The following is a 27,766-nucleotide window of genomic DNA, read 5'->3' as shown; positions in this document are numbered from 1 at the left end:
CACACACTATTTTCCCCAGACAATAAGCCCTCAGAAAGCGGAAACGACATCTTATACATGATAGTAGCCAGTGCAGTGCAAAATACTAAATATACTTTTATTGTTAAAATCTAAATACTTACTGAGTCCATTCATACTATCAATTTCTATGTTTCAGATAAAAAAAAATTCAAGGGCTTCCCTGGTGGCACAGTGGTTAAGAATCCGCCTGCCAATGCAGGGGACATGGGTTCGAGCCCTGGTCTGGGAAGATCCCACATGCTGCGGAGCAACTAAGCCCGTGTGCCACAACTACGGAGCCTGTGCTCTAGAGTCCATGAGCCACAACTGCTGAGCCTGCGTGCCACAACTACTGAAGCCCGTGCACCCTAGAGCCCGTGCTCTGCAACAGAAGCCACCATGATGAGAAGCCCATGCACTGCAACGAAGAGTAGCCCCCGCTTGCCGCAACTAGAGAAAGCCCGCGCAGCAACAAAGACCCAAGGAAGCCATAAATAAATAAATAAATAATTTTTTTTTTAAATTCAAGAAATTTACTATTAATTTGATAGAATAGTACCCTATTATTAACAACTTAGCTAACCATCAACACCAGTTATCGGGATATTCTAGTTTATCATATTTAAATAAATTACCACTTTTCAAAGAAGACTTTTTTAAAAAAACAATACATCTCAACTCAATTTACAGTTTAATTTAACTCAAGTGTTGTATGTGTGTGTATCTGTGTGTATGAGAGACAGAAAATGAGAGAGAGAGAAACTTTCCATTGTTTAGAGCCTATTGCTTCAATTATCTTCACATTACAAATAAGGTACTAGCTGGTTAACACCAAGAATTAATTGGCAGAATCTGTAAACAATTTAAAAGGCTACAGGCTCCTTATTTCTGATTTCTGGCAGTAAAACAGCTCTAGAGACTCACTTTTTGCTTTTAATGTAACTACTAAAATTCCTGAACCTCCCCTTACAAATGTAAATCTTCAATAATTAATGAAAGGAATCTTTTTAGAAATACAGTAAAGGAAATTGTCTCTTTGCTCTTGCAGCAGTGGAAGATGTTTAGCCTTCATAAAAATGTTTAAAGAATTGATTTGATAAGGTGTTGAGAATATTCACATGAATCTTCTTTCCTGTGCAATATATAGACCTGTGAATATCCATTCTCTTCTCAACTTGTTCTACTGAGTTAAAAGGAACCTCTGTCCATGAAAAGTGTTATTTGAACAAAGATATTTATGTAAGACTCTAGAGACTAAAAAATTATGACCATGTCCTATACAACCTTCAAAGAGAAATCTGTAGTTCTAATTTGCTGTGTTGCTTGATAATTTGTTGCCCTGAAAAAATGTTGCAATTAACATTTAAATTCCTTATTTGGAAGTCCTTCAATAACCCTCTAATCATTTTAGCTCCTCAAAGAAGCCTCTCTTAGCTATCAGACTTTTCCTGAAAGAGAGCAAATAGTACTTTATGTAGTATTCTAGGTAATGACAGATGATACAGAGGCCCTTAAACAAACAATTCTATGGCCAAATTAAAATTTGATTTGACTTCTATATAATTGGTATGTTTTCCTTACAACAAGAAATAGAGGAAAGATGACAATAAACAATTGCCACTGTATCATTTCATCCACTGAGAAATAATTTTAAGGACATATTTGAAATGCCAAATACTAGAAAGAGATCTTTTCTGCTATACTAATTTACAATAGAATATAAAGAAAAAAATTTCAAATGAAAGGGTTTATAACTGTCATGAAATGAAGAAATCATAAGAGGTAAGCAAGGTATTATATATACTTAAGGATAAAAATTAACATATTATAAGTGTGCTACATTAAGTAAAGCAAAAATTTGAGTTACATCAGTTTAACTTGGCAATTTTGAAGCCTAGAAGTCAATATCTTATATAGAAAATAAGATAACGTACTTACCCGTTTTATTGTCAAAAAATTTGATGTGTCTATCTTCATGAGCAGTTATTGTAACAGGAAGTGTGGGATGACTTACTACTCTGTTAATGTGATTACTGGATTGTAAACCTGAAAAATAAAGAAGAATAATACACCAGAATTCAAACCATCGATGTAATGTGAAATCTAAAAAAAGTATAAACAAGACAAAATAAAATAAAAACAGGTTCACAGACACAGAAAAGAAATAGGTGGTTACCAGAGGGGAGGGGAGGGAGTGGCAGGGGAAGAGGTGAAGGGGATTATAAGGTACAAACCTCCAGTTATAAAATAAACAAGACATGGTGATATAATATACAGCATAAGGAATAAGGTCAATAATATTTCAATAAATTTGTACGAGGACAGATGGTTATTAGATTTATTGTGGTGATCATTTCATAATGTATGCAAATGTCAAATAATATGTAGTACACCTGACTTAATATTGTCCATCAACTGTATTTCAATTAAAACAAAACAAATACTTCAATCAGAAGTTAAATGATGGCCTTTTTAGTCTTACCAAAAAATAAGAATCACTAACAACTAAAGCTTTTCTACATAAAACAAAAAAAATCTAAGAAATAAAACTACAGCTCTAGAGAGATACAATTTCTTACAATATGTGTAAGCTAGCATGCCCTATAATATAAAATGGATAGTACTAGGCTCAAGTTTAGAAAAAAGTTAGAAGTATATTAATGCAAACTGTCAATATAGGTGGTTTAGAATTTTTAAAAGACCCACAAATCACTGCTTTTAATACATAGCCCATAAAAGAATTAGAGGCAATTAATAAAGAAAAAATTCATAAGTGATAATTAGATGTTTTCAAGAACCACCCACACTGACAAAAAAACAGAGAACTGGAATTAATGTTCTTAGGAATGAGACCTTTTCTTTACTACCAAGTTAATTTTTTTTTTTTTTTTTGCAGTACACGGGCCCCTCACTGCTGTGGCCCCTTCCCTTTGCAGAGCACAGGCTCCGGACGTGCAGGCTCAGCGGCCATGGCTCACGGGCCCAGCCGCTCCGCAGCATGTGGGATCCTCCTAGACCGGGGCACGAACCCGTGTCCCCTGCATCAGCAGGCGGACTCTCAACCACTGCACCACCAGGGAAGCCCAAGTTCTTAATTTTTGATTAGATTAGTGATGAGGGAGAAAAGAGAGAGATCAAAACAAATGGGAAGGGACTTCCCTGGTGGTCCAGAGGTTAAGAATCCGCCTCCCAATGCAGGGGACATGGGTTCGATCCCTGGTCAGGGAACTAAGATCCTACATGCCGCGAGGCAACTAAGCCTGCACTCTCTAAGGAAGAGCCTGTGCGCTGCAATGAAAGATCCCACACGTCGCAATAAGACCCGAGGCAGCCAAACAGATAAATTATTTTTTTAAAAAAGGGAAAATATTGTCAACATTAGACTATAAATCAATCATTCTACATGTATACAAGAACTCTTAACTGAACTTAAACACATTGAAAAAAATAATCTATGTAAGAGGAAGAAAGGGACTTGGGTTGAAAAGACACTTTGGGTATAATGTGGTTTGAGATTTGACCATGGAACCATTTAAATGTTTTCTATAATTATAAGATGACTTTTAAAAGAGCAGTCATGAAAACTCAAACAAATGAAACTTAACCATAAGATTAAACAAATGAACTTAACCATATATCCAATCGGCAGTATAAGCACAAAGAAATGAACTACTTCAAGTGACTTTTAAAAGCACAGTAATTAGACTGTCCAACACTAGTAGAATATACCCTATTATCAGTAATGATACTGTTGCTGGTGGTGTTGCTATTATTATTCTGAGATGACTGTATCTGTACTGTGACATAAATCAAACGAGAAACTTTGATGATTTTGCTGAGAACCAAGAGTTTCAACATTGTTACAATGAGATAAAGATATAAAATCAATGAGATATATCTGAATTAGAATTGGAAGTATTTGTATAAATTTATCAGTCTTTTTATTAAAAATGTACTTCTAGCTCTGTCCACTGAAAAAGTCTAACCAATGACCAACTCAAGCGACATGAAAGTCATGGGGACTGACTCAATAGCACAGCACCTATCTTGTAGTCTCTAAATGCCATTTTCCACTCAAAGAAACCATGGCTCCTTAGAGAAATGGCTGATTTCAGATCTGGGGTGCAAAGTGAACAAGATGAACCTAGAACACCTTGTCATCTCAGAAAGTTAAGAAAACCATCAACAACTAACAGGGTCATGTCAAAAGGAGGACTCAGGAGCCAAGCTGAATAAGCTCCCTCTGGCCAAAGATGAAATAATCAGAGTAGCAATAAAGATAATACCTGCAACAGACTGAAATACATAAAAAAATTTATATCCAAGAAAGATTATAATGATAATAAAAACAAACAATACCCAAAAGACTCACTGGTCACCTTTGGAGGATGCTAGGGAACTACCCTCATCATTTTAAAGCAATCATTTATCTTGCTTTTCCTTTATTAACTACTAACTCCAGGTAACCAAACTACTGATGAGAGGTGCTCCTTTTTATAGAAGCATTCTAGCTAATAATGGAGAAGAAATGATAGAATTAGAAAATAATTTTTCAACAGTTAATGAATTAATGGACCCAAGCAATGACTGGAAACATAAGAAAAAGATAAACCAGACAATATTTACTTGTGAAAAAAATTCACAGATTACTATAAAATAATCTTGCCAAAAACACTTAAAAACTTTAAAATGAAGACAAATAAAAACATTGAACCTGAATTTGAATAAGCCTCTAGATCCACAAACAATTAACAGGAAATAAAATGAATAGAGGAGTGCATTAAATGATACCACAAGGACGTAATTGGCAAAATCCAAACTATGGGAAATTCTATAGGACAAACTACCCAATTTCTTCAATTAAAAAATGCAAGGGAAATAAAAGAGATGGAGGGGGAACCTACAGATGAAAAGAGACCTGAGAGACTTACCAACTATCACAATGCATGGGCCTTATTTGGATCCCTATTTGAATAAACTGTGAAATACATACCACATCTTATACTTACAACCTTGGCCATTTACACATAATTATTGGAGCTGGATGATGAGTTCATTTGGTTCATTATATTTTCTCTACTTTCACATGTATTTTCATTAAAAACTTTTTAAATTATTTCACTTGCTTTCTTTTACCTTTACATTGCTCTACTCACTTCTCTGTCCCCACATACTCACCCAAGCTTCTAAGCATAATTTGAGGAAACAGCAGAAATAATAAGTACACAGTGAAAGCTAATTATTTTTCCATCCTGAATACACTCAAAATATAAAAATTAAAAGGTTACCCTCTATTGTGAAATAATCCTTTTTAAGGTTCCAACCTTACCAGAAAACTTACCAGAATCTATCTGTGATGAAAGCATCACCAATGACTGTGATGTTTCTAAATCATAAATTACTGTACTACCAGTGTTGAAAGAGGTCACCATATGAGCTGGATCACAGCCTATAAAGTCAACCGATGTAGGTATTCCATGCTCTGAAAGGAGCACAGAGAGACACAGTGTAAACACAATAATTTAGAAATCTCTGATTTTCTAGTAAGAAAAAGGAATTTGAATATTCTTGAAATAATGTTAATAATGAAAAAGAAAGCAATTGTGTTAGAATGGTAAGATATAATAGGTAACTTTTCTTCAATTATTAGGAGTTTTTATAACATTATAAGAAAAATATAGCTAGAAGGCTCTTAAAGTAAGAGCAGATATACACAAAAGTTATTGTTCTCCTATGCATTTTCTTCTGAGAGAAAAAAAACCCTAGGTTAGAGTTTACTGGTCCACTTGCAGTTTTATTTCTTACTGTAAAATGAAAAAAAAGCATTCTCACATCATTGTCTTGGGAGACTGTTCACCTGTCTGAGACTGGTAAGCCTTATCAAATAGCTAATACAAGTCAAATTTTTGGATCTGTGAAAATGAAGGTTTGGACTCTGGAATCTGCTGATACAGTACTACCCTAAAGTGGCCCAAGCAGCAATTTTGCTCTTTAACATATTAAATTCAACTGTCCAGATCAATGCACAACTATGTGAAACCTGGAGTAAGCAATTAACTACCTGTATGAAGCAAGAAACAAATTATCTAAATGAATTTTCATCTCAAAAGCTTATTTAGGGGGCTTCCCTGGTGGCGCAGTGGCTGAGAATCCGCCTGCCGATGCAGGCGACACGGGTTCGTGCCCTGGTCCGGGAAGATCCCACATGCCGCGTAGCAGCTGGGCCCATGAGCCATGGCTGCTGAGACTGCGCGTCCGGAGCCTGTGCTCCGCAACAGGAGAGGCCACAACAGTGAGAGGCCCGCATACCACCAAAAAAAAAAAAAAAAGCTTATTTAGGCAATTCAAAAATAAGTAGAATCACTAAGGTATCTAGAGACCCAACAAAATTAAGCATAAATGTTCATCTAAAATGTTTTAAAACAAAAAATTATTTTTAGTAAAAATAAAAGGTACGATTTAAAAAAATTACTTGTGTAACTCAGTTTGCACTTTCCAGTTAAGGGTGCTATTTCAATGATTATGGCTAGACTTCTCAACCAGTGTGCTCATATGTAGGTTTATAGGTATGCCTGAGACTGTGATCCCTTCAATCTTCGTAAGCAGCCACTTGGATGGAGCTGGTGGAGGGCCTCTTGCTGTTCCTGTAAGTAGCCTTGTTTGTCTACTCTACTGTCAAACATACAAATAATTCTATTCTTCACATAGGACATGTTCTGAAAAAGGTCTAAAAAAGCACTGAGCTACAGGATATACTTGCAAAGCACCTTTCTTATTTATAAAAATGACTAGGAAAAAAAAGATTATCACAGCTTTATAAAATTATTTCAATTATCTCTTTAAGCAGTCAGGAAATAGTAAATCAACTACTTTGTCTTTTTTATCTTCCAAAATTTTTTAAAATTAGCTTTTTTCAAAGAGGCAAAATTTACTCACCCCTGTCTCCATTGTAAGTGCAAATACATGGCAATTTTTCTTGTGGATTCCATAATCTAACAGTGCCATCTGCTGAACATGACAGTAATTGATTTTTTATGCCACTATAAGCAAGACCCCAGACAGCATCTGTATGAGCAACTAAAGTGCCAGCTAGAACATTTGGCTCTGTAACAAAAGAAACAAACAAAAGTTAGCTGAAAGAAGTTTTAAAAAAATGCTTTTGTATATAAAGATAACTTACTACATAATTAAGTATAAAAACTACACATACAGTCATAATAAGATAAACCAAAGTGCACATAGCCATCTCTATGTTGTGGAGTTATGGGTAATTTTTATTCCCCTTTCCAATACTTTCCTATATTTTTGCAATTTTGTAAAAGGAACACACACTTAAAAAAACAAAAAAAACAAAAACAGCTTTATGGAGATGTAATTCCCACGCCATAAAATCCACCAATTTAAAGTGTCAATTAAATGGTTTTTAGTATATTCAACAAGTTGTGCAATCATCACCACATCAACTTTAGGAATCCTTCATTGCTTGTTAGCTATTTCCCCCCAATCTTCCTCTCTGCCTTTCTGCAGCCCTAGGCAACCATTATTCTACTTTGTTTCTATAAATTTGCCTATTCTGGACGTTTTACACAAATAGCTTTTTGTGACTTCTTTCACTTAGCATAATGTTTTCAAGGTTTATCCAGGTTGTAGCATGTATCAGTGCTTCATTTCCTTTTATTGCCAAATAATATTCCAGTGTATGGATATACTACATTTTATTTATCCATTCATTTGATGGACAATGGGGGCTAATAACATTGAACATCATTTGTCCTACAATCCTGTTTCTCTATTAAATTCACACTTTCCACAGATATTTCTCATCATCTCTACAATACTCACAGTTCATCACCTCCCTTACTCATGAATGATTCTCTCTCATACTTCACTGGGGAAATACAGCGTTGAAATAGAAACTTTTCCCCTACCTTTCTGTCACCCAATCTTCTCCATGTTTCCTGATACAACTAAGGAATTATACTCCTTCCCTCAAAAGGCTAATTCCACCAGGTATTCTGGATTCCATTCAACACACTAACTTGCTTTCATGTTTAGTTTTTCTACTACACAGATTATCCTCCTCCCTGGGATCATTACCACAGCAAACAAATATGCTCCAAAATCTCTCAACCTAATAAACAAACCTTACACCACTCTCCCACCAAATAATAGAAAACCATATTGAGTAAATGTGCTTTCTTACCTCCCATTTACTCTCTGAAATCACCCCAATACTATCACCACACCAAAACAACCCTTGCTAAAATCACCAATGACGAAGTCTATTCTATCAAATTTAATAACATTTCCCTTCCTTCCTTCCTCCTTTCCCTCCTTCTCATCACAGTGCTTTTCATCCATAGAGGGTACCTTGAAAGGTCATCCAGAGGTCCCTTTACCTTCTGGTCTTAGCCCCAACATCCAACCTCTGTCTGGCCCAAACCTGGACGATCTATTTGTTACTTATAAAAAAGAACCTTTCTATCCTTTTATTATTAGACCTCTAAGCAACACTTGAAAGTGCATACCATTTCTTCTCAAAATGGGATGCTTGCATGATTCCACATTTTCCTGGACACCCTCCTACCTCACAGGCCATGATGCCTTCTTAGTTTTTTTGGTTGGCTCTCTTGCTCTAGCCACCCCACCCGCCATGTCAGAGCTCCTCAGGATTTTGCCTTCTCTTCCTACCCTATATAACACATTCTCCCTATGTAATGCCACCCATTCTCACATCTTGACACTGATGGTACCTACTTGATACTGCCATCTCTTAACATGCATAAAAACCCAAACTCAGCCTCCTTTATCTTCTCACACCTGTTCTGTTCCCATTCAATATGCTACCATTGTATACTCAGTTGCTCATGTCAAAAATGCAGGTGTGGTAATGAAAAAGTTCTGAATTAGATAGTGGTAATGATTGCACAACCCTGTGAATATGGTAAAAACTACTGAACTGTATACTTCAAAAGGGTGAATCTTATCATATGTGAATTATACCTCAATAAAGCTGTTAAAAAATAAACACGAGTCACTCATCCATCACTATATCCACTCAACCCAATTTATCAATAGATTCTGTCTGTTCTACCCTATCTCCCCAGTATGTCTTAAATCTATTTCTCTTCAACTGTTCTACTACCTACTCTAATCTTGGCAACATCATCTCTCACCTAGTCTACCAGATCACTATGTTACAACTTTACAACTTCACATTGGTATTCCTTTCTCCACTCTTCCCACCCCCAATCTATTCTCCTTGCAACAGCCAGTGTTATCTTTTTAAACCCTACATTTCCAAGTTGCTTCCTGGCTTAAACCTCTTTACTAAAAGTTAACTTTTGTTCTTTAGATTCTGGCTTGAATGTGATTATTTTAGACTATATCTAAAGAAGACTTTGGCTGTTACTCCCTCTCATAGTACTGTATCTTCATACCACTTACCACAATTTGTAACTATCCATCCCCTTGTTTGTGTTTAAAGTCTGTTTTTTCTATTAGACTAATTCTTATTTGATATATGCTTGATATCTGGCAAATTTAGGCACCAAGTGTGTGTTAAATAAAAAAACCAAAGAGCTCTTAAATTCCTTTTTAAAAAATATTTACTTATTTATTTGGCTGTGCTGGTTGTGGCACACGGGATCTTGGTTGCAGCGAGTGGGATCTTTAGTTGTGGCATGTGGGCTCTTAGTTGTGGCATGTGGGATCTAGTTCCCTGACCAGGGATCAAAGCTGGGCCCCCAGCATTGGGAGTGCAGAGTCTTAGACCCTGGACCACCAGGGAAGTCCTTTAAATTCTTTTTAAATGAACCAACCATTAAGTAGACAACTATTTAACCATTCTCATACTAATAAACATTCATTTTGTTTTAATTTTTTATAATTACAAACAATGCCCTTGTAAATATATTTGAATACATGTGCAGGTATTTGTTAGCCAGATTCTAAAAGTGGCATTTGGGAATAAAAGTTTTTTTTTTTAATTAAGGAGTTTTTTTGTCCCTCAAGTTGACTGATTTATACCCTTATGTCCCTAATTTGTTTCTATCGTCTCCCACTAAATATTTTTTGAACTACATAAAGTACTTAAGTTTTAAAAATTATTCCCTATATTAAATTTTATCCTCCTTTCTGTAACTAGTACTGAAATTAATGTTTTAATTAATACAGTTTTTAATTTTTGAACACCATAAAGGAAGTACCAACTTGCAGGCTAAAATATTCATGGCATGATATTTCTTAATTTTTCTCTTTAATAAAGCACATTACTAGTAAATGGAAAGACTAAATGAAGAGACTAATACATATTTAAATAATCTTATAATATTTGAGGTGATTATTTTTGTCAGCCCCATTCACTTTAAAAAAGACATCTTGAGCCTTTTACTTACCGTATGTATCATATGGATCCACATTAGGACTAGGCATATTCCACCACTGGATAGTTGCATCAATACCACCACTAAAACACTGTTCTCCATTAGAACTAATAGCTAATGATAGAACAGGACCACTATTATAGGAAAAGAGGAAAGAAATTACTTATAAAGCCTAAGAAGAAACTCGTATTTGCATCCCCCCAACCTCTCTCTAAATTTAAGTGGTATCTAAAACTGTTTAGGTAAACATGTACATTTGAACAGTACTGATTATATTCTCACTAATACAATTATTAATCAAATGAAATATTGTTCAGTATGTCTTTCCTAATATAAAACAAACATTATGAGCAAATTATAAGGTTTTACAATTGATAAATAATAGTTAACAATAACTATGGTTAATTAAGTCCTAATTCAATAAAACTTACATGTGGGCCCTAAATGTGTAGATAGGCTCTACATCTAAAGAGGCACTCCTAAAAGAGGGGGAAAAAAGGGGTGGGAGGGGAGAAGATAAATAATGGTAAATCATTGGTTGATATACAAGGGTCATTAGGAAAGATCAAATGAGTACATAAAAGATATGGGACCATAAAGAATAATAATTATTTATAATTAGCAAATTTGGAAGGAAAAAAAATAGGCTAATATTAAAATACTTGCTTTTTGGCAGGAACTGTTTTTTGCAAGTTCCAAAGTTTCAGAGTATGGTCCTCAGAGGCAGTAACCAGCACAGGTTCTACAGGATGAAAAGCTAATGCCCGTACTCCATCAAAATGGCTACGTAGTGTATACTTGGGATTCCATGTCTTTCGAAAGGCATCTTTATTGGCAGGCAACTAAAAAGAAAGAGTGCAATATTTAGTAGTGGGGTAAAAGTAGTTAATTGATAGGCATGTGGAATTTTTGTTTGTTTTGGCGTGTTTAAAATATATATTAAAAACTGCTTTGCTAAAATAAAATGTCCAGCAGAAATTGAGTATACCTTAAAAACTTTATAACAAATCTTTATCATTTAATAAGAACTAAGAAATAATTTCATTAAGCTTTCAAACACTTAGATCAAATGAGTCCCTTAATCTGTTTTACCGAATCATCAGGGTAAACCCAAAGTCCTATTAAACATCAAATGAGAACAAAAACAAAACAAAACAAAAAAACTACCATGCTGCAATCTTTACATGAAAACAACAAAAATTATATAAATTACTACTAAAAATCCAAGGGTTACAACATTAACAATACAGCTGTCATTTAGAAAATCAGCATGTGACATTTTTCAAGGCAGCAAGTTAAAGTACTTTCCAAAAGTCTGAACTAAAGACACTTTATTGATATTGATAAGAGGTTAATCTTTTTACCTTCATTTCTCCATCTGTAAAGACAGGCTGTGAAACCACTTCTAAAGTAGTCAAAAGTTTATTGGAATTTAGTTGCTTATATACTTTAAAAGTATTAATGAGAATAATCCAGCCCACCAAGGCTGATGTCTCTAAAAAAGCATGCTAACGTAAGTATAAAATGTAGAAAAAAGGACTTTGTTATAAAAGGAAAAAAAATAATTTGCTGAAAAACTGCAAATTCACTAACACAAAATCTAAACAAGTATAGTTAACTCTCAATTGAGTGTTTATTGTCTATAAAAGATTTAATCCAAGGCTAGTTTCACCTCTAACACTGTCCTTCCCATGTCCTCTCCATCCTCTCCCCATCCCTCAAATGAAGGACTAAATATTCAGGAAATGACAAACTAACTCTAACATTATCCTTTAAAAAAAAAGCTCAATAATAAAACGTGCTTTTTAAGAATTATCCTGAAGGCAAATAAATGATTCGGGTTACCTATTTTTCTCTTGTTAACAGCAAAATATGGCTTAATTTGAGTAGGTAATTGAGAGTTGACTACTCAGGTAGATATTTATCAACCAATATTTTAAGGTAATCAATCACCCCAAACTCCTAACTAATCCACCACAATACCTAAGAAAAAATTTATACACCACAAAGGAAGTAGTTATAAGAAAAAAACTACATGTCACTTCAAATAAACACAATGTCACACTTAAACTTATCTTTTCCATGCACCTTGACATTAATTCTGTTTTATAAGTGTTTCCAAAAAATGAGCCTTCTATTAAATCATTAAAAAATTAAAAATAAAACTGCACTTACATCATAACTATAGTCTGCATCATTTGTTACCGTCAAGTCTGCAAGGTCTCCAAGGCCCAGTACACTTAACAAAACATCATCAGAACCCATAATAAATGACTTGCCTCCTCCAGATGGAAACGTTATTGGTTCAGCTATAAAGAACAAAACCGCTTCTTAAATGCTGAAAAATCATACAGTACAAGACAATATTGTGGGGGAAATGTAAGCACTTAACAGTTACAATATTCAGTAATATAATTTTTTCCCACTTCCCTCATTTCTTCCACTCAAAAAATCCTATTACTGTGTAGTAATAAACAAGTGTTTATTTTGGAACTGAGCATAATTTCCCACAAATCAAATGTGCACTAGATATATTATTTCAGGGTGGGAGGTGGGGCACAAAAGCTTTGTCTATTTACCTCACTTATCACTTTGGTACAACTATAATTATATTATTTTAAAAACATAATAGGCTGTTGCTAAGTCTTTTTGCTTTCTATCATATTTGCTTGAAAGTGCTAGGTATTCTAGTCCCTGGTAAAAATTAATGTAAGTATTCACATGTAAATGGTTTCCCGTCTGCAATACAGTGTATCAGCTTACTGAAGTGAAGCCTTAAATTGCTCACATTTCTTCAGTAACAGCAACGGTCTAGGAAAAGGGCAGTTCTACCATCACTGTCCGTTTTCTTTCCCTAAAAGGTTAATGTATGTGATCTTCAGAATGGCTTCCAGCTTTCAAACTTTGACTATGTTTTTTTATTTTAACTTCCCTTTTATTTACCATTATACTTCTAAAATAAAATAATCTATACTGACTATGGATAGCACTTTAAACTTCTGATACTTGGACTAATTAAAATCAAACACTGCCATAATTAGAATAACTACACTACTATATATTTTGCCATTACAGTTATAGTATAAGCAATAATTCTCTGTATCATTTCAAACATGCTTTGAAAGCAAAATTTTAATCTTAAAATACAAGGGGAAAGTACATAAATCACTGTAATACAAAACAACTCAACATATCAATACATATTTAAAATCCATGAGCAAATTTAAAAGGGAAACATAAAAATTCAAGCTATTTATCAATTTTGAAAAATTCCTATAAAAGATGATATAATTTAATACACTATAGGAAACATAACAGATGTCATAAAATTTGTCAGTCATCACTAATACTACTGAAAATATTCTAAGAAGATACAAGTCAACTTCTCCTAGATATATACTATGGCAAAAGTAAAATTCATCCTTATTTAGAATATCTTATTTATTAAAGTAATCTGTAATATCCAAGTAAGCTATATAATTTGATTCAAATAGGGTCCTGAATGACATTTCTAAAATGAAGCTGTGTGTCAGCAACTGATATAGGGTAAATCGGATAGAAAATACACATAGGGATAGTAGTATTTGATTAATTTTATAATGACTATACCTACTGAATCTAAATAATCTATATAGCACCGATCCTTCCTACCAATATCTAGTATGCAGTTATTGGTAATACCAGAAGAAGCTGAGAATTATAAAATCAATAGTTTAAAATTATGCTTAAGAAATATAAATATAAAAATATAAATATAAAAAATGAAATATAAAATTCATTAGGTATTACTTTCTCAAAGCATTTTTAGCCAGTACAAGGACATGTTTTTCTTTTAAGCTCAGAATTTGTTTCTAAGACAAGTTAGAACAAAATGCCACAATTCCTCTCACTCACAATTATACAAACACTCAATAATGGAACTTTTGATAAAAGCCCAATAAAGCATTAGTAACTTTAACATGGTAACTAATTATTGTGCATTATTACATATTCTTTTTGCAGAGATATTTCGTATCAGTTACTGACCAATTTAAGAGCGTGTGAAGGGAAGTGTCTAAGCAATATTAGCTAGTTTTATTAGAATTTTAGATTAATTGTATTAAATAAAAAGTATACCAATTTCTAATTAATCACATAACTACAGTTCTCTATCTCTATACACATATATCCATTTATATATAGCAAGCTATCCTGCTCACTCAGCATCTACTACATATACATCTCGGTGAAAAAAATCTTTTAACCTGTATTTCTCCTTTCCACAATCACCCATTACTGTGGCATACAGCAATCATAATAAACACTCAATTTATCTGCCCTTGTTTCTTTGCAGAGGGAATTAATTTCTATTCTATAAATTCATTTTATTAATGTTAACATAATTACCAATAGCACATGATTACATAAGCATAAAAATGTTATTAGCAATTCAAAGAAAAATTATTAAAAGCAAGTTTTTAATGACATAAATTATGATACCTTTATTAGACAGCCTAAAAGATTTCATCAAGCAATTTAAGAAAACTATTATCATATTAGCATTTCCCTTTATGGAAATCTTAGGGTCTACAAAATGAGGTCTTACAACAAGGTCCTTTGTATACTTTTTAAATTAATCCTCCTTTTTATGCACACTAATGACCAAGGAAACCTGTAGCTCACATATCAAACTCTCCCTATCTCCTTCAATTTTATCAAATCTAGAGAACACAGCTCAGTTACTGATTCCATCCATGCCAGTGGCAACATGGTATACCTTAAGTCTTAACTAAAAATAGTCTGAAATGTTGTAATGTATAAGTTTCTCTCCTTGAAAACAGACATTTTTTTCTTTATAAAATGAGGTATGACACGGCCTTCAATAGGAATGCATAAAGTTGGAGATGGCCACTGAAAATAAGAGATTATGAACTCTAATGTTCCCTTCTTAGCTCTAAGTCAAAGCTGAACTTAAATCTTTTTTAGTAACAAATTCTAATAATATTTACCCTTTAAAAAGTATAATAAGGTTATGCTTATCTTCTCACCTCCTAGACCTTCTACTATTAATAGTCAGATTACTGACTTACATTTTTTTCTTTAAAAAGCACAATTAGACACAAACATACATACAAGTTCTAAATTGGTTTTTGTGTAGCATGAGTCTTGACTGGTTTTTTTCTATAGGTCATTGTTTTGAAACATTTAAAAATGTCCCTAATTCCTGCTAATATGGCCTTGCCTTAAGCTGTAAAATCTGTAGTTTATGTACAGTGTTAACTAGAAAAATTTTAGCAAGTTTTCCTATGCACTGTTTGGTAAACCATTACTAAATACATAAAATGAAGAATAATGGAGCTGGTATATGCATTTTATAAAATACTTCCTAAAGTAAAACAGGAAAATAGCTTAACAGTGGGAAAGAGATCTAGGAAAAAAATCAATAGATTTTTACTTTTCCTGTTGCTTTTCATGCTTTAACTTTTTGTTTTGGTTTTATTATTTTAGTGATTTTCTTTATCCTTCTTCAAATATTCCTAGATTATGGCGAGTGGTAAATGCATGCAGAGATGATTGACTGTAAAGGAAAAATGCAAAATTATTTAACTTTAAGGAAAATGTACTAGTAGATAACCCTTAGAAGAGAATAAGATGTATTCAAAATTTTTTGACTGGGGTATCAAATTACCTTACAGAGCAAAAGCAGAAATATCAATGAAAATCAATCTATATGCCAAATTATTAGATAATGGATTATCCTTTATATATGTATTATATATCACAATAAACCTTTGGTAAGAATTCAGTCTCATTACTTAGAATTATAACTATCTAGACCTAGATTTATAAATTACTCAAGTACATCTACATATCTTCAGCTAAAATCAATTATGGAAAAAAGTGCCTAAATAGTATTTTCATTTCCTGCACATTTCTAGTTTAGGCAAACTTTAGAAAATTCATTTCAAGTAGTATATACTTGGTACCAGGTTAAAGAATAATGATGTTGCCTTTTTCTAAAATGATTAAATTAGGCAATTGTTTTATATATATATATATATATATATATATATATATATATATATATATATATATATATATAGAGAGAGAGAGAGAGAGAGAGAGAGAGAGAGAGAGAGAGAGAGAGGGAGAGAAATAATACATGTAAAGTTCCAAGCACAATCTCTGGCACTTAGTTGTCTCCTAATCAGTGACAATTATTATTAGTTACTAAATGTAAGCCATATGACGAAATGACTAAATAGTTATTTTCCATATGTATTATTTCAAGTCTACTATTTTCTCTGCTACTAGATCTGTAAGCTAAAGTCACAGTTCAGAAAGGTACTTTGAAATGATATATGAAACAATTCCACCTAACATCAAAAACAAACAAAAAAACTTATAAAGACACAGAAGCCAAAAATTTCAAATCTCTTAGGACAATTATACCAAGAGCTTGCCCAACACCTTCTCTGAAGATCATATAAACTGATCATTTTAAAACAGCAGCAAGTTTATAATATTAAGGAGATGTGATTTAGAATTAATGTCTTCTGCAATGTAAAGAAACATGATAGCTAAATTTTGTACCTTCCTCTGCTCTTGCACCTTCATGATCAGTTCTAGTAGAGGCTGACCTAGACTGATTTATGATTCCTGAAGGGATGAGGGGCAGCTCATCATCTCCCAGATCAGCTATCATGTCGTAGAGTTTTGTCCTGTTGACCCCTGTAAATTAATGTCAGCAGCAGAGGTTCATGTAACAGCTACCGCTTGACTTGCTAGCAGCCTTAAAAACCTACCTACTAACAAAACAGGCTATTTTTAAGAAGTTCCAGTTATAAAAATCTCCAATAATCAAAGATGTCTTCAATTTTCCATAGCAACCCCCCCAAATAAATAATTTAAATATTTAAGATATTCACTATTTCTGTGGATATATTTACATAAAATTGAGTCTTCTGTCATACAACCAAAGTTCTAAGCTCACAAACACAGAAGGTACCATTAAAACAAAAAATTTTGGTGTTTGTTACCATTTAACAGTGTAAAGAATAAAACATGAGTTTTTCCAACTTAATCCATTATTTTAAAACATTAACAAAGAAATTAGTACAAATGATTTTTATGAGGGTGCAACAAACAATTAACTTTCCCTGTGTTTATGTGGATATTTTCTTGCCATATTCACACAAATATGTCATTAACAAATCAACTCCAATTTTCCTCAAAATGTTTTTTCACTTTTCCCAAATTTGAATAACCTGATTTACCCATGAGCTCTCTTAGTTTCTCATCATAGTATAAAAAGTCAACATTGTCAAAGGCTATAAGTTTAAGGAGCGAATTTCAGCTGTTGCATGGATAATTCAGGCCCAAATATGTAAAACTCAGTAGCATCTACAGTACTGTGGGATCTCTTTAACTGTGAAATTCAGAAATGACAGGAGAATCATTTCTCTTATGTATTTTGAAAGAAAATAGTTTTAAGAATGTTAGAAAAAATAATTTGAAAAGACAAAAGAAAATGCTTTATAGTCAATATAAAGTAAAAACAATTAAAATAGGAAAATCCAAGGCCACACTTTATGACCTTATTTACTAATGTCAACATTAATGGACCAATTAGACTACATAATTATTAAAATTTCACTATGGCTATGAGTATATTAGTAATTCTATAGGAACTATCATTCATTTACGTATCCCTAACAGAATGCCAGATAGTGAGATTATAAGGCTTAATGGAAACAGGTGGAATCTTATACATTTACTAACTCTATTTCACTGTAATCCCTAACTTCTTAGAAATGCTTAAGCAACCCTACTGTATGCAAAATGTCAAGTAGTCTGAATTTCCTAAAGTAATTATAATGAAGAAACTCAGTTATTATCTGAGGATTTTCCCCCTGACAATGAAGTGACTGTAAACAAATTCTCTAATAAATGAAAAACTGCCAACTGGAAGTCTAACCATCAGTGAAATTCAACATGAAAGAAAATGAATGTTATCCTTTCTCACAAAATAGCTCTCCTTTATAACTTTCCCACTTATGAATACCAACATCATTGACTTGATTTCTGTTCTTAAAATTCTGCAACCACATCTTTTTGTTTGTTTGTTTTAAATTATATTTTTGGCTGGGTTGGGTCTTCTTTGCTGCTCGCGGGCTTTCTCTAGTTGCGGCGAGCAGGGGCTACTCTTCATTGCAGTGTGCGAGCTTCTCATCGTGGTGGCTTCTCTTGTTGCGGAGCATGGGCTCTAGGCAAGTGGGCTTCAGCAGTTGTGGCATGTGGGCTTCAGCAGTTGTGGCATGTGGGCTCAGTAATTGTGGCTCGCAGCCTCTATAGTGCAGGGAAGCACTGAAACCACATCTTAAGAATTCCTTTTCAACTTATAAATGAGGAGAGCGGGGAGATCTGTTTTTAAATAGAATCCTCCTTTAAAGTATTCTTCAGGGACCTCCCTGGTGGCACAGTGGTTAAGAATCCACCTGCCAACGCAGGGGACACAGGTTCGATCCCTGGTCTGGGAAGATCCCACATGCTGCAGAGCAACTAAGCCTGCATGTCACAACTACTGAAGCCTGTGCACCCTAGAGCCCGCAAGCCACAACTATTGAGCCCATGCGTCACAACTACTAAAGCCCATGCGCTGTAGGACCCGTGTGCCACAACTATTGAGCCTGTGCTCCACAGCAAGAGAAGCCACTGCAATGAGAAGCCCGTGCACTGCAACAAAGAGTAGCCCCTGCTCGCTGCAACTAGAGAAAGCCCGTGCACAGCAACGGAGACCCAATGCAGCCAAAAGTAAATTTTAAAAATTAAAAATAAATAAAACATATTATATAAAAAAGTATTCTTCAGATTAACCTCTTTCTTGCTATTGACTTTATTCTAGTCAAAGCTTTCATTCTTATGAATTACTGCAGAAGGTTCCTAATTGGTTTTCCTCTCTCCCAGCTCCATTTGTCTTTAATCAAATTTGAATACTACAGCTAGATTATTATCACATTTATCATATCACTCCTTACTCTGAAACCACAAACAGCACTTCAACACTCTTTGAATCAAAGCTAACTAAAATCCTGTACTTAACCCTGTATGTGCTTCATATGTGCTGATCCTATTTTCCTACCCAATCTCATCTTTCAGTGCTCCACAATACAAATCTCCGTAATTTTCAAATCAGAGCAGTTTCCCTATAGTATCAATATTCACCAAGGTTCTTTCTACCATATTTTGTCATATCTGCCCTTACCTATCCCATAGAAAGGTGAGAATACTTCCTGCACATACCTCCATCTCCTCTGTGAGCCTTTGTTGATCTTTCTCTGCTCACTCTTATCATACTTATGCATACCATAAATTTGACTTTATTAGATATTACTTATAAATAATTTCATCATATGATAGCTAAATATAATAAAGACAAGAAAAAGTTTTATCATTACAGGTAAGTCATATCTTCCTGAACACATGGACTGGGAAATATGGAAGAAAAGGAAAGCAGGAGACAACATGAAAGTTAATTAATATTCAAACTGAGGATCCCAAATTATATAATTATTACTTTTTTGGGCTTGCATACTATAGCCAAACATTAGTTTCTGTTTGGCACAGAAGCAAGTTTAGGAAAGATGGAATGTCCCTGCTTTAATTCTAGTTTCTCAAAAACTGCTAAAAGATGAAAGCAGATTTCTTAACCAGATATAACAGTCCTATCTAGCACCTACTTTGTAGAACATCTTTCAACTAACTACATTTAATGATCCTTCATTCTCTTTCTAAATCTATCCTGTATTCTAAATACAGTAATTGTAATGAAATGCAATTTCAAATAAAAAATTTGAAGTCTGATTAGCAATAATGAGAAAATTGTAATCATATTAGTGTAACAGAATGTTATACATAATATTATAAAAATATTCAAGGGCATAATTGAAGACTCATTAAATATTAATTAAACAAAAGTTGAGGGCTTCCCTGGTGGCGCAGTGGTTGAGAGTCCGCCTGCCAATGCAGGGGACGCGGGTTCGTGCCCCGGTCCGGGAGGATCCCACGTGCCGCGGAGCGGCTGGGCCCGTGAGCCATGGCCGCTGAGCCTGTGCGTCCGCAGCCTGTGCTCCGCAATGCGAGAGGCCCGCAAACCGCAAAAACAAAAAAATACCAAAACAAAAGTTGATTCTCAATTATTACTCTAATCTATAGAAGCAATACTCTTTCTAACTGTAACACCAAGAAAAACGGTTCTTTTACCACTATGAATAATAAAACAACCCATCTACCTCTTAACCACGACCATCAAGTCTATACAAATGCACAATCATCTAAACAGATTCTAGGAAAATGAAAAACAGTATGCCATGTATAAGCCAAACTATGGACTGACAACTGCTGTGTCAGTGTTTTCAAATTCATACTCACAAACATACACACTCATGACATGAAATCTATCTTTCCATGACTCTATTATTTTAAGTAAAACAGTAATATTTTATTTTTTTAACTGAATCTACTGTTTTCCCTTTCTCAATCTATTGTTTCCCTTTGTTAATCAGCCTTATACTCTGAAGTGAAACCAAATGTTTAGCAGGCAATCTGGAAAAGATAAGTTTATTTTAGAATAAGGTTTAGTTATGTCATACTTGCTTGATCTGTTGTATTTTCTGACTATCATCTGAAATAAAAAAAAGCTTTGACATCACAAATGTCATCTTAAAAAAATGACATCACAATATTAAGGAAAAAATAGTTTAGCTGCAAAGTGATTCTGCAGTTTAAAAATGTGTCCTTGGGCTTCCCTGGTGGCGCAGTGGTTGAGAGTCCACCTGCCGATGCAGGGGACACGGGTTCGTGCCCCAGGCTGGGAAGATCCCACATGCCATGGAGCGGCTGGGCCCGTGAGCCATGGCCGCTGAGCCTGCGCTCCGCAACAGGAGAGGCCACAACAGTGAGAGGCCCGCGTACCACCAAAAAAAAAAAAAAAAAAAAAAAAGTGTCCTGACAGAAAGAGCATCAAAATACTTGCTTCCCCCTTGTCAAAATACCTAAATTATTTTCTTGGGGGAGAAAAAAAAGGGAAAGAAACCTGAGTTGAAGAGTGGTCTGTTTTAGAAGTATGAAATTGAAGCCAGAAATATAAAACAACTGCACTTCTTGGCTGAAAATAATATCCCTTAACTATGAAACAACTGTTCGTCCTTGATTTGATGCAAGAATGAGAATAGTGAACAACAGTTTTATGGACTCTCTCCAGAACAGAAGCAGGTTAATCATCACAGTCATTTTATAGTATGTGCCAAGGTGCTTTTATAGGCTTATTGAAAGTTACTGCTACAAAATAATAATTTCACCCTAAATGTTCTAAAATGCCTAATATATAGATATTTGGACTTAAATCACAATTTACAAAAATATTACATTCCCTCTTGACAGTTTGTCACCCTAAATCTGGAATAGCAAACGACAAATACTAATATGAAACTTTAAAAAAGGAAAACTAGAAAATGATCCAGGGATGCTCATTTATATGTGAATCTTTGAAACAGAAATCTTTTGAAGGACATGAAATAATCTAATCTTCTTTATAAGCCTCAATTTTCTAAGTATAAAATAGCACAGGAATAACAATAAGCAAGAATAAGACTATCTATTAAAGGAAAACATATTATAATCCACAGTTTAAACTTTCCATGTTGAAAAACCAAAACAAATACCAAAGTCTTAAAAGATTTTTACCCTCCTCCTTCATATTCTAAATAAAGGTTCTAAATTTCAGATGCTTTACCCTTACTTCAGTTGCTATACAGTGTGATTTTTGTTATTGATTTACATGAGACATAAAATACTGCAAAAAAGGAGACCATAGAAAGCTAGAAAAATCCTATCAGACCAAGATTTTAACAAAAGATTAACTCAGAAAACCCCCCCATTCCCTTTCCCAATTACAGAAAGCTGAGAAATTATTTAAAGATTACAGAAAACAGAGTTTTAGATTAGATAATAGTATTATATCACTTAATTCCCTGATTTTCATCATTGTACTGGGGTCATATAGGAGAATGTGTTTGTGGTCAAGTAACATGCACTAAGGTATCTAAGGAGCAACATGTCTACTACTTACTCAGTTTTCTGAACTGTTCAAAATAATAAAGGTACATATTTAAAGAGAGAAGGGATAAAGCAAATGTAGTAAAATGTTAACATTTAAAGAAACTATTAAAGTGCACAGAATTCTTTACACTATTCTTGCAACTTTTCCTTAAGTTTGAAAAGTTATTTCAAAATAAAAAGTTACAAGGAAAAGGAAGCTTAACCCTTCTGAAGCTTGAGACCAAAACAACTGTATCAAGTCTCTTTAGTTTCATGGTGTTAACTCTTAGAAATACTAATAGAAAAAGTAAGAAAAAGAAAATTAATACTGAATTGTATCTACAGTCCAAGGCAAGGATGTTACTTTTATTTTTTTTGCCTTAGGTGGGAAAAAAGAAGGGTGAAATGGAGTGAACAAACTGGAAGATAGATAAACGTTAGCTTCCTGGCTCTTAATTTTAGAAGTCTGTCCATTTTTGAGAGTCAAATCATGGTTGAGTCTTTACAAAGTTAAAAAGTTGGCATTCTCAACCACTTTTTTTTCCCATTAAAAAAAAAAAAGGCATTTAGCAAATCAAAACTACAATGAGATATCATCTCACACCGGTCAGATTGGCCATCATCAAAAACTCTAGAAACAATAAATGTTGGAGAGGGTGTGGAGAAAAGGGAACACTCTTGCACTGCTGGTGGGAATGTAAAATGATACAGCCACTATGGAGAACAGTATGGAGGTTCCTTAAAAAACTACAAATAGAACTACCATATGACCCAGCAATCCCACTACTGGGCATATACCCTGAGAAAACCATAATTCAAAAAGAGTCATGTACCAAAATGTTTATTGCAGCTCTATTTACGATAGCCAGGACATGGAAGCAACCTAAGTGTCCATCAACAGATGAATGGATAAGGAAGATGTGGCACATATATACAATGGAATATTACTCAGCCATAAAAAGAAATGAAACTGAGTTATTTGTAATGAGGTGGATAGACCTGGAATCTGTCATACAGAGTGAAGTAAGTCAGAAGGACAAAAACAAATACCGTATGCTAACACATATATATGGACTCTAAGGGGAAAAAATGTCATGAAGAGATTAGTGGTAGGAGGGAATAAAACACAGACCTACTAGAGCATGGACTTGAGGATATGGGGAGGGGGAAGGGTAAGCTGTGACGATGTGAGAGAGTGGCAGGGACATATACACACTACCAAATGTAAATTAGATAGCTAGTGGGAAGCTACAGCATAGCACAGGGAGTTCACCTCTGTACTTAGTGACCACCTAGAGGGGTGGGATAGGGAGGGTGGGAGGGAGGGTGACAAAAGAGGGAAGAGTTATGGGAACATATGTATATGTATAACTGATTCACTCTGTTGTAAAGGAGAAACCAACCCACTATTGTAAAACAGTTATACTCAAATAAAGATGTTTAAAAAAAAAAAAAAAAAAAAAAAAAAAAAAAAAAAAAAAAAAGGCATTTAGATTGTGTTATATCTGATTTCATATGGTAAAGTTAGCAAATAATTTTCTTTCCTTTAAGAAGCTGGAAAAAACTCTGTAGAAACTTAGTGCTATGATCCAACAGGTATGATTCATTCACATTTTGGAATAAAGAAAAAAAAGAAAAGGCTAAAGTTTATGAATTATTCTAACTTATACAAAGCCACATCTGTGAAAATATCAGAAAACCCAACAAAAATAGATAATAAGAATGTTAAGGAAATTCATGAATTATCTTTTCATGTAAAATTATATCTTAGCATTAACATGATGTTCTACCTGGATTAAGACTTAAGTTTATTATCCATCAATTAAAAAAAAATTTATTTCCATGGCAGGGATTCAGAGTCAACATTTTCAAGGTGAACTCTATTCAAGAGCAAAAAGTTTTTATTTAACTAATTCACAAAGGAAGTGTAAAGAGAAACATAATTTATTATTTCCTAATTATGCACTCCTTAGACACTGTTGGAAACCTCATCTTTATATCTACAAACATGGGTAAACTTAAAAGCACTGGTGTTTATAAAAACAGTAAAAATGAGAAACAATCTGAAGCATTAACTAATGGAGGCTAGGTTAAATCCACAAATATAAAAACAGTAAAAATGAGAAACAATCTGAAGCATTAACTAATGGAGGCTAGGTTAAATCCACAAAATGCAATACTATATAACCACTAAAATTATATTTTATTTAGATGACTATGAAAATTAAGAAAAAATGAGTTAAAAACAATACGATATTCTTGTTGGAAATTGTTAAAGGAGGTTTATGTATAAAAACATTTAGAAAAAGTTGGAAGAATATATGCCAAATATTAATCTCTGAGTTGTAGGACTGAAGGTGATTTTTACTTTTTTGTGTCTCTACATACTACTTGTATTGTTTGAATCATAAGCATGTGCCATTTTTATAGCTATATATAGTTTTTTTTTTTTTGAGAAAACAAGATACAAAATCAAAATTAAAGGGGACTGGTTGAATAACACAGCACACATTTTGATAATAAAATCGTATTGAAAAATGAGAACCTCAGGGCATGGCTCTGAGGTCTCCAGCTCCTGATTTAATCACAGTAGTTCCCTTTCACCCATTTCACATATTAGGTTCTGCAATATTCTGCTTGACAACAGGGTAGCTTGGCATAAAGAAATTGGAAAACGTTATACAGTGGAATATTTATTGACATGAAATGGTATTTTCTGTGAACTGTTAGCTAAGTAGGCAAATACAAAACTGCATATTATGATCCTACTAAAGAAAATTAATTAAATTAAAATTTTACAGGGATTTTAGACTTTAGTTTCAGTTCATCTGTTTCTAATAGTTCTTAATTAAACATATTTTTTTCAATAAAAAACATTTTTTAGAAAAATGTAAAACCTACAACTAAAAAACCTTAAGTTGACTTATATCTTCTTTCTAAACCTCAAAAGGGTACAGGCATATCTTGGATATATTGAGGGTTCAGTTCCAGACCATTGCAATAAAGCAAATATCACAATAAAGCAAGTCACATGAATTTTCTGGTTTCCTGGTGCGTATAAAAGTTATGTGTACACTATACTGTACTGTATTAAGCATGCAACAGAAATATGTCTCTAAAAATGTACATACTTTAAAATACTCTATTGCTAAAAAAAAATGCAGGGTTGCCACAAATCTTCAATTTGTAAAAAAAAAAAAAAAAAAAAAAAAAAAAGTGTATAGATCTAAACACATTCTATCAGGAAAAAAATGGGGTATCTATATTTTAAATTAAAAGCAACACTACCTAGCATTTTCTAAAGAAATCTTCAGCAGGTAAGTTTAGTTTATGAATAACATACAGAAAATAAGTAATCTAATATTCAAATAACTTTTATTTCTTTTAAAAAAAGATCTAAACCCTAAAATTCTAATGTCATTGTGTCTGTATTAAAATGGTCAATCATGCAAAAGTACTTTTATACTCGACATGCATTAATTATATAGGTAAGTGATGTTAGAGCTGAACACAGTCCCTGCCCAGCATTAAACATTTTTAAATATGGTAAGCAGTTCAACATAAAATATGAAACTTCTTAGAGAACAGTTTGTCTTTTTATTCACATGCAATAACAAATAAGCATAAGGTTATAAAAGTGCACAATACGTAAAATCCCCCAAATTCCTTATTTACCTCCACAATAAATTAAACCATTCAAAAACTGCTTCACTGAACCTTACACCCTTTTCCACTGCAACTGCCATTTCATAAATTAATATATTTGTCACCAGAGAAAGGTATATGAAAGAATGCCTATATGGTTTTTGCCATTAAAGTCTGTTTTCTCCTACACACAGTCAAAAAATTTAGACTGGCAGGATTCAATGGCCAGTTCAAAATAAAGTTCCCCAAAAATAAACTTCAGTTTCTCCATTTAATACTCATAGGTCTGAAGATGATTTTCATGCAGCTGTTCTTAAGTTTGATTCACAAAATGGAAATGAATTACTTCTTTGAGATGTGCTGTAGCTAAATTTATACTTTTACAATCATTGGTCAGGATATTAACAGTGAAAATACACTGAGGCACCCAAAGACACTCAGCTATTGACCAAACAAACTCTACTGCCACCACTACCCTCTCCTCTGGCCTTACTCCATCAGAGTAGCCAAGAAAATACTACCTAGGAGAGCTTTTTTTTTTTTGCTACTGTTGTTGTTTGTGGTTGGATTAAGGCCAGAAAGCACAAACTATGGAAAGGGCTTTCCTATTCACTGTAATTCTCAAACTAAGAAATGTAACCTGGACATGAGCTGGTTATAGCAGTAACACCCTATGTATCAACAATACAGAAATTTATACTTTCTTCCTTTTGAACAGATTTCTATTATTTTTCATCCCAAGGCCAATATTCCTTACAGTTTGGTAAACTTTTTAAAGCTTAAAATACAGACAAAAACCCTGAAATCCTTCCTTCATCCTTATCCACATATTTAAAATGACTTCCCACTTGATCAATAACACAACCTAAATTATAGTCAAATAAATTTCAATTATACAACAGACAAAGTTTAAAGTTAGTTGCCCCTTTATAAAACAAAAAGAAGTAGACAAAAAAATCAGAACTGAAGAATTTTTTTTTCTCAAAGATTGGTATACAAAAATTATAATAGAATCTGCACTTACTCTTTACCCCTTTCTTCCCCTTTCGTTCCTTCTTGTACTGTTCCTTCAGTTTACTTATTAGTCCCTGGTCTACATCCCAAACCTCAGTAGTTGGGGAGAGGTCATCTTTATCTACATGCAGCATATTATTAAAAGAAAAAAAATCAGCAGTTGGCAATGCAAGCTATTGGCAGTAAACTGTTATAGCGTTATATAATCATAATAAAAATGTACTAATAGCATATATTCAAAGTACTTTAAAGGTGCAGTCTCAGTTTTGGTATTCACAACTCAAACTCTAAAAGCTCATCTAATAAGTTTCTAAACATTTAATACCACTAACAAAAGTTAAATGGTGCTTCATTTCTATGAATCACAAATTTGAAGGTTATTATTCTTTCAATAACTAATATTCTTACAATGGACTGACATTAGAAATCTAATGTTATACAAAAATAGATCACTGCATCTTTATAAAAATGTTAATAAAAAATTATTCAGCCAGCATCATAAAAGCAAATGAATGAATTACATGCGAACTACTCATAAAAGTGCAAGCTAGAAAGGTCAGTGCCATTTTACTGATGAAAATATTCATGCACCTTCTGTCACATTGATTCTGCATGCACAAAATAACTGTACTAATGGAGAGGCA

At 33.6% G+C, this 27,766-nt stretch overlaps 1 protein-coding gene across 1 annotated transcript; it reads right to left on the bottom strand.

Moving 5' to 3' along the window:
• Nucleotides 1-1,938: 1,938 nt before the first annotated feature.
• On the bottom strand, nucleotides 1,939-27,271 carry LOC131749751 (striatin-3-like; the record flags this gene model as incomplete). The annotated part of the gene is made up of 9 exons (XM_059051628.2): nucleotides 27,133-27,271; nucleotides 16,959-17,096; nucleotides 12,561-12,694; nucleotides 11,052-11,227; nucleotides 10,817-10,864; nucleotides 10,398-10,519; nucleotides 6,937-7,104; nucleotides 5,342-5,482; nucleotides 1,939-2,046 (listed from the first exon to the last, which is right to left on the bottom strand). Coding segments are annotated over exons 1-9 (1,159 nt in total), but the record flags the coding sequence as incomplete, so codon positions are not given.
• Nucleotides 27,272-27,766: the final 495 nt, after the last annotated feature.

Source organism: Kogia breviceps, unplaced genomic scaffold, assembly GCF_026419965.1.
Source record: "Kogia breviceps isolate mKogBre1 unplaced genomic scaffold, mKogBre1 haplotype 1 scaffold_428, whole genome shotgun sequence".
Taxonomy (NCBI): domain Eukaryota; kingdom Metazoa; phylum Chordata; class Mammalia; order Artiodactyla; family Physeteridae; genus Kogia; species Kogia breviceps.
This window is presented reverse-complemented; position numbering and strand designations above follow the sequence as displayed.